General features: G+C 50.2%; 1 protein-coding gene across 2 annotated transcripts in view; it reads left to right on the top strand.

The window, feature by feature from the left end:
- LOC137373096 (uncharacterized) overlaps positions 1 to 8,035 on the top strand; it is a 28,945-nt gene extending 20,910 nt beyond the window's left edge. The window contains exons 1-2 of one of the 2 annotated variants that reach the window (XM_068037969.1): positions 2,436 to 2,540; positions 4,434 to 8,035. In XM_068037969.1, the coding sequence (XP_067894070.1) occupies positions 5,620 to 7,938 (2,319 nt within the window). In that variant the 5' untranslated portion in view covers positions 2,436 to 2,540; positions 4,434 to 5,619 and the 3' untranslated portion in view covers positions 7,939 to 8,035. Of the gene's footprint in view, positions 1 to 2,435; positions 2,541 to 4,433 lie in introns of those variants that run through there. The other variant, XM_068037968.1, reaches the window with a different exon arrangement.
- The last annotated feature ends 224 nt before the right edge of the window (positions 8,036 to 8,259 follow it).

An 8,259-nucleotide genomic window follows, 5' to 3' on the forward strand; every position in this document is an offset into this window, starting at 1 on the left:
TATAAATGCAAGTTGTGTGTGGATTTCAGGTGGGGACAGAATTGGACACAGTTGTGATGGCCCCTGCAGTCAAATATCCTGCTAACAGGGTTCAGGTTTACACATGTAGGCTGGGATTTAGTTGAGGTCCCGATGTCGGGATCCGTGGCGGGGGATGGTGGCGGGGACGCCGGAAGATCATTCTGACAGCGGCCGGACACGGAGTCCGACGCCAGGAGTGTCGGACCCAATCTTCCTGGTGGTGACGTGGCTCCGGGGCGGTCCCTCCGCTGCTGGGTGACGGGATCCGACTTTACATATTTAAATTAAGTAAATGAATAAATTTAAATAAAATCAACAGCAATCTTCCCGGCTGCCCGCGATCTTCCGAGCGGCGGCCGGCCCTCACACCTTCACTTCCCCGTCCAGGGAAAACTAGCACCACCGAGGTGGGGATGGGGGGAGACTTAGGATCTTTAGTGCAGTGAGAAGGGGATCAGGGTCCAATCAGCATTAATAGTGTCGGGGAGGGTGGGAAGGGGTGACCTCTGAACTTTGATCAGTTTGGGGGGAAAGGTCAAGTCTTGCTGGTAAGTGTTTTGTTGGGGGAGAGGAGGACAACCATTACATTTAATTGTTATTGGGGGGAAGGGGCGAGAGTTTATTTTGCAGTTCATTGGGTGGGGAGGGGTTCGGCCATTAAAAATGTAAATGTAGCAGCAGGACTGGCTGTCCTTTCAAAATGGCACCAGCACCTGTGTAAAGGCAGCTGATGCTGTTGCCAGCGTGGCAGAGCACCCACCCTCCACGTGATTGAGGGGGCAGCACGACCATCGTTTTATGTTGGGCCACCGTGCGGTCGATCGTGGTAGCATGGCGGCACGGGGACCACATGTGTGACCATCATATTGTTCACCCACAGAATGGGGAAGTGGGTGAGGTAGGAATGTGCTGTCGGGGCCCATGGAACTGTTACCCCAGCATGAAGTGTCCCTCAGGAGGGGAGAGGGAATGTTCCGAGTCCTGAGCTCCATTACCCACACCAGGCATTTTGTCTTCCAATGAATGAATGAGATGCCAATTTCGAGTCCGGGTTAGGGACAGCCTCGTGCTGTGGGCCCAGGTCTACAAGAGGGAATTGGAGATAGATCTGAAAAAGAAAGATTTGCTGGGTTATGGGGCTGGAGAGGGGCAGTGGGAGTAATTGGGTAGCTCACAGGCACGATGGGCTGAATGGCCTCCTTCTGTGCTGTAAAATTCTAGATAGTGTGTGCGGTTCACAGTTTTGTCCCGTGTCATTAACAAACGTCCAGCTGCTCCGAGCTCCTTCTTTCACTTCCTCTGTTAGTTAAGTTTCAATCTTCCGATCTGACAGTCTTTGCAGTTATTTTTTACATTGGGGATTTCTGCTGTGGTCGGAGTCTCTAATAATAACCGTCCAATCAGTGAAAATAACAGCAGCTAAGACCAGTCAGCACTGAGGACCCAGTCTCACTGGGGAACACATTGGGAAGATCAAAGCTGATTGTCTTCAGTTCCTGGTACAAACTCCATCCCTCTCCCTGAACACTGTCTGCTGCCGAACCAGACTCTTTACAACCTTAGCCTCATCTTTGACCCTGATCTGACCCCAAATCCTCCACATCTCAATGATTATCCACTTCCCCCTCTGTAACATTGCCCATCTCTGCCCCTCCCTCACTCCTTCCGCTACTGAAACTCTTCTTCATGTCTTTGTCACCTCCAACTTTACTATTCCAGTGCTCTCCTGACCAGACTGCCATCCTCCACTCTCTGTATTCTTCAGCTCATCCGAAGCTCTGCTCTCTATATCCTGTTCCAAACCAAGTCCTGTTCACCATCACCCCCGTCCATGCTGACCTACATTGGGCTTCCATCCCCAGACACCCTCAAATTTCAATGTAAAATTCTACTCTCTGGATTGAAATCCCTCCGTAGTCTGGACCCACCCCCCCATATCTAGAACCTCCTTTAACCTTGGTCTCCTTGAAACACTTCACCCTCCTTAAAACCCACATCTTTAACCAAGCACTTGGTCACCCTTCCTAATCTCTCTGTATTACTTGTGTCTGTTTTCCTGATGTCATGTGAGGTGGCGTGCGATGTTTCTCTACATTAAAGAGGTGACTTGTTGCTGATATATATCGATGATTTGGTCTTGGACAGAGGGAGCACGATCATTGGAATGTGCTGATTACACAGAAGGAGAGGTTTGACAAACAGGGAGGAGAACAGACAAAGACTCGGGGAGAGGGATCAGGGAAGGGACAGATCGGAGACTGACACAATTCAATTTCGAGGGGTTTGAGATGATGGGTTTTGGAAGGAAAAGGAGTGAAAAGCTGATGAAGGAAGTGTAGAAGCAGAGAGATCTCGGGTTCAATTACATCATTCCTTGAAAGTGGAAATGCAGATCGATAAACCCTTGAATTAAAACAATCAACAGCGTTTGGAAACTAAAAACTACAGATAGTAGAAATCTGAAATCAAAACCGAGAATTCACTAAACATTCAGCAGCCTCTCGGGGATTAAACTTCAGGTTTTTATTCAAATTGTACTCAATAAACATGTGAATCTGAGGAGAATACAGGACTATGGGGATAGAGCAGGGTAGTGGGATTGGGAATATAGGAACAGGAGGAGGCTGTTCAGCCCATCGAGCCTGTTCTATCCTCCAGTTTGATCATCTGATCTGTCTCTGATCTCCATCTCCCTGCCTTGGTTGCATAACCCACAATACCCCGACCCAACAAAATCTATCAAGTTCATTGTTAAATGTTTAAATTGATCTTCAGCCTCAACAGCTTTATGAGGGAGAGAGTTCCCGATTTCCACTCGCCTTTATGTGAAGAAATGCCTCCTGACATCACCCCGAGCTCTAATATTAAGATTATGTCCCCTTGTTCTCGACTCCCCCACCAGAGGAAACAGTTTCTCTCCATCTCTCCGAATCATCTTAATCCTTTATTCATCTTAAATACCTCAATGAGATCATCCCTAAATTCTCTAAACTCAAGTGACTACAAGCCTAGTCTATACAGTCTGTCCTGATAATTTAACCCTTTCAGTCCCGGTATCATTCTGGTGAATCGGTGCTGCACCCCCTCCAAGGCCAATCTCTCCTTCCTGAGGTGTGGGGCCCAGAACTGAACACAGTTACTCCAGATGCAGTTAAACCAGAGCTTTATACAACTGGAGTAAAACCCCTTTGTATTCCAGTCCCGTTGATAGAAAGACCAACATTCCATTAGCCTTATTCAATATGTTTTATACCTGTCACTAGATTTTAATGCTTTCTGTACTTGGACCCCTAAATCTCTCTGTTCCTCCACAGTTCCCAGCTTCTCACCATTTAGAAATTACTCTGATTTATCTTTCTCAGGTCCAAACTGGATGACCTCACACTGTCCACATTGAACTCCATCTGCCATTGTCTTCGGTCCCCGTCACAAACTCCATTCCCGAGCCACTGATTCCATCCCTCTCCCAGGGACTGTCTGAGACTGAACCAGGCAGTTCACAGCCATGGTGTTGTATTTGACCCTGAGATGTGTTACTGACCACATAAACCACATCATCATTAAAACCACCTATTTCCACCTCCGTAACCTCGTCCGAGTCCTCCCTGCCTCAGCTCATCTACTGCTGAAACACTCATCCATGCCTTTGTTACCTCTAGACTTGACTATTCCAATGTTCTCCTGTTCGCATCACAGTTACCATCCTCTGTAAACTAGAGCTGATCCAAAACTCTGCTGCCCATGTCTGAACCCAGACCATGTCACATTCCCCCATCACTGTGATCACTGACCTACATTGGCTCCTGTTCCAGCAAAACCTCGATGTTGCCTCATCTTGCCTCACATTATCCCGACTCTCTGTCTCCTACCTCCTAACCAATTCCTTACCCATGTCAAAAGGTTTCCTCACATTCCATATGCTTCTATTTTGCGAACAGTCTCTTGTGTGGAACCTTCTCAAATGCCTTCTGGAAATCCAAATAAATAACATCCATAGACATTCCCTTATCTACCACATTAGTGACCTCTTCAAAAAATACAACTCAATTAGTTAAACATGTTTCACCCTTTTTAAATCCGTGCTGACTCTCTCTGATCAGTTTATATTTGTCAGTCATTCTGTCCCTAATAACAGATTCAAATAACTTCCCCACAACAGATATTAAACTGAGATGTTAGTCGTGAATTACTCGAGCAAACAGCTGAAAGAGAGACGAGGGGCTGAACGGCCTCCTCCTGTGCTGTAGAATTATACTGCTCTTTGGCTGAAACATGTGGACTGGAACAGGAGGTGTGCTGGAGTTTAAACAATGAGTTAAATGTGGACGTAGTGTCATTAGTGGGTAATGCAAAGTCTGCATTGTGTCCATTGACCGTCTCTAAAAGATGTCTTTCTCTTTTTCCCTTTTCAGGTCCAGGGCTGTAATTAAGGAGCTGAAAGAATATTTAGTGAAGAAGTTTCCGGACTGTGCGGTGTGTGTGAAGGTGTTCGGCAGTGACTGACGATTACAGCTCCTTGTTCAGTCTGCTCCGCCCTCACCACTGATCAAGCAATGTAACCTCCTGTCACACCGAGTGAAATTACAATCGATATCATAGTGTCAGTCCCAGAAAACAACAGCATCACAGTCTGAGTCACTAGGACAGACATCACTGCCTCACATCAAAGAACAGATCCCTTATCCCCTCTCACCATGTTCATAAATCATACGGCAGTGAAAATATACTGACAAACACCACCTTATATTAAACACTCACACCCATAGAACACCTTCAGAGGTAGAAGACGGGACAGAGATTGAGAGAGAGAAAAAGAGAGAGTGAGATGGAGAGAGAGAGAGAGGGAGTGAGAGGGACTGAGATGGAGAGAGAGAGAGAGGGAGTGAGAGGGAGTGAGATGGAGACAGAGACTCTGTGTCAGCTCCTGTACATGGAAGAGTGAAGAAGTCTTATTGCAGTTGGATCGGACCTTGCTGAGACCACACCTGGAGAACTGTGGACAGTTTTGGTCTCTTTACCAAAGGAAGGATATTCTGACCTTGGAAGGAGAGCAGCAAAGATTCACCAGACTGATTCCTGGGATGAGGGGATTGTCCTATGAGGAGAGATTGAGTAGACTGGGATATTATTCCCTGAAATGTAGAAGAATGAGAGGTGATCTGATTGAAAGATATACAATTTTTAATGTGACTGACAGGGTAGATACTGGGAGGATGTTTTCCCCTGGCTGGGGAATCTAGAACAAGGGGTCACAGTCTCAGAATAAGGGGTCGGCCATTTCGGATTGAGATCAGGAGAAAGTTCTTCACGCAAGGGGTTGTGAATCTTTGGAATTCTGTTTCCCAGAGAGCAGTGGATGCTCAGTCATTGAAGACAGGAGTCTATAGATCTGGATTGCGCCTGTTCCTGCCCAATTTCTAATACAATAGTGGAATTACACTCGAACCCTTGCTGCATGTAAAGTATCAGCCATGGCTCAGTGTTTGCAGTAACGTTTATACTCATCAGTCTCCAGACAGAGCAAAATTCATCCAGTGCAGTCTCCAACCGGGGCTCCATTCATCCAGTGCAGACGCCAGCCAGGGCTCCATTCATCCAATGCAGTCTCCATCCGGGCTCCATTCATCCAGTGCAGTCTCCAGCCAGGGATCCATTCATCCAGTGCAGTCTCCAGCCAGAGCACAATTCATCCAGTGCAGTCTCCAGCCGGGGCTCCATTCATCCAGTGCAGTCTCCAGTCAGGGCTCCGTTCATCCAGTGCCGTCTCCAGCCAGGGCTCCATTCATCCAGTGCAGTCTCCAGTCAGGGCTCCATTCATCCAGTGCAGTCTCCAGTAAGGGCTCCGTTGATCCAGTGCCGTCTCCAGCCAGGGCTCCATTCATCCAGTGCAGTCTCCAGTCAGGGCTCCGTTCATCCAGTGCCGTCTCCAGTCAGGGTTCCATTCATCCAGTTTTGTCTTCAGCCAGGACTCCATTCATCCAGTGCAATCTCCGGTCAAGGCTCCAAACATCCAGTGCAGTCTCTAGCCATGGCTCCATTCATCCAGTGCAGTCTCCAGTCAGGGCTCCGTTCATCCAGTGCCGTCTCCAGTCAGGGCTCCATTCATCCAGTTCAGTCTTCAGCCAGGGCTCGATTCATCCAGTGCCGTCTCCAGTCAGGGCTCCATTCATCCAGTGCAGTCTCGAGCCAGGGCTCCATTCATCCAGTGCAGTCTCCAGCCAGGGCTCCATTCATCCAGTGCAGTCTCCAGCCAGGGCCCCATTCATCCAGTGCCATCTCCAGCCAAGGCACCATTCATTCAGTGCAGTCTCTAGCCAGGGCTCCATTCATGCAGTGCAGTCTCCAGCCAGGGCTCAATTCATCCAGTGCAGTCTCCAGTCAGGGCTCCATTCATCCAGTGCAGTCTCCAGCCAGGGCTCCATTCATCCAGTGCCATTTCCAGCCAGGGCCCCATTCATCCAGTGCCGTCTTCAGCCAGGGCTCAATTCATCCAGTGCCGTCTGCAGCCAGGGCTCCATTCATCCAGTGCAGTCTCCAGCCAGCCCTCCATTCATCCAGTGCAGTCTCCAGCCAGGGCTCCATTCATCCAGTGCAGCCTCCAGCCAGGGCTCCATTCATCCAGTTAAGTCTTCAGCCAGGGCTCCATTCATCCAGTGCGGTCTCCAGCCAGGGCTCCAATCATCAAGTTCAGTCTTCAGCCAGGGCTCGATTCATCCAGTGCCATCTCAAGTCAGGTCTCCAGTCATCCAGTTCGGTCTTCAGCGAGGGCTCCATTCATCCAGTGCAGCCTCCAGCCAGGGCTCCATTCATCCAGTGCAGCCTCCAGCCAGGGCTCCATTCATCCAGTTAAGTCTTCAGCCAGGGCTCCATTCATCCAGTGCGGTCTCCAGCCAGGGCTCCAATCATCAAGTGCAGTCTCCAGTCAGGGCTCCATTCATCCAGTGCAGTCTCCGGTCAAGGCTCCATTCATCCAGTGCAGTCTCCAGTCAGGGCTCCATTCATCCAGTGCCGTCTCATGTCAGGGCTCCATTCATCCAGTTCAGTCTTCAGCCAGGGCTCAATTCATCCAGTGCCGTCTCCAGTCAGGGCTCCATTCATCCAGTGCAGTCTCGAGCCAGGGCTCCATTCATCCAGTGCAGTCTCCGGTCAAGGCTCCATTCATCCAGTGCAGTCTCAAGCCAGGGCTCCATTCATCCAGTGCAGTCTCCAGTCAGGGCTCCGTTCATCCAGTGGCGTCTCCAGTCAGGGCTCCATTCATCCAGTTCAGTCTCCAGCCAGGGCTCCATTCATCCAGTGCCGTCTCCGGTCAAGGCTCCATTTATCCAGTGCAGTCTCCAGCCAGGGCTCCATTCATCCAGTGCAGTCTCCAGTCAGGGCTCCGTTCGTCCAGTGCCGTCTCAAGTCAGGGCTCCATTCATCCAGTTCAGTTTTCAGCCAGGGCTCGATTCATCCAGTGCCGTCTCCAGTCAGGGCTCCATTCATCCAGTGCAGTCTCGAGCCAGGGCTCCATTCATCCAGTGCAGTCTCCAGCCAGGGCTCCATTCATCCAGTGCAGTCTCGAGCCAGGGCTCCATTCATTCAGTGCAGTCTCCAGCCAGGGCTCCATTCATCCAGTGCAGTCTCCAGCCAGGGCTCCATTCATCCAGTGCCGTCTCCAGCCAAGGCTCCATTCATTCAGTGCAGTCTCTAGCCAGGGCTCCATTCATGCAGTCAGTCTCCAGCCAGGGCTCAATTCATCCAGTGCAGTCTCCAGTCAGGGCTCCATTCATCCAGTGCAGTCTCCAGCCAGGGCTCCATTCATCCAGTGCCATCTCCAGCCAGGGCTCCATTCATCCAGTGCCGTCTACAGCCAGGGCTCAATTCATCCAGTGCCGTCTGCAGCCAGGGCTCCATTCATCCAGTGCAGTCTCCAGCTAGCCCTCCATTCATCCAGTGCAGTCTCCAGCCAGGGCTCCGATCATCCAGTGCCGTCTCCAGCCAGGGCTCCAATCATCAAGTTCAGTCTTCAGCCAGGGCTCGATACATCCAGTGCCGTCTCAAGTCAGCTCTCCATTCATCCAGTTCGGTCTTCAGCGAGGGCTCCATTCCTCCAGTGCAGTCTCCAGTCAGGGCTCCATTTATCCAGTGCAGTCTCTGGTCAAGGCTCCATTCATCCAGTGCAGTCTCCAGTCAGGGCTCCATTCATCCAGTGCCGTCTCATGTCAGGGCTCCATTCACCCAGTTCAGTCGTCAGCCAGG

Source organism: Heterodontus francisci, chromosome 8 (assembly GCF_036365525.1).
Source record: "Heterodontus francisci isolate sHetFra1 chromosome 8, sHetFra1.hap1, whole genome shotgun sequence".
Classification (NCBI taxonomy): Eukaryota; Metazoa; Chordata; class Chondrichthyes; order Heterodontiformes; family Heterodontidae; genus Heterodontus; species Heterodontus francisci.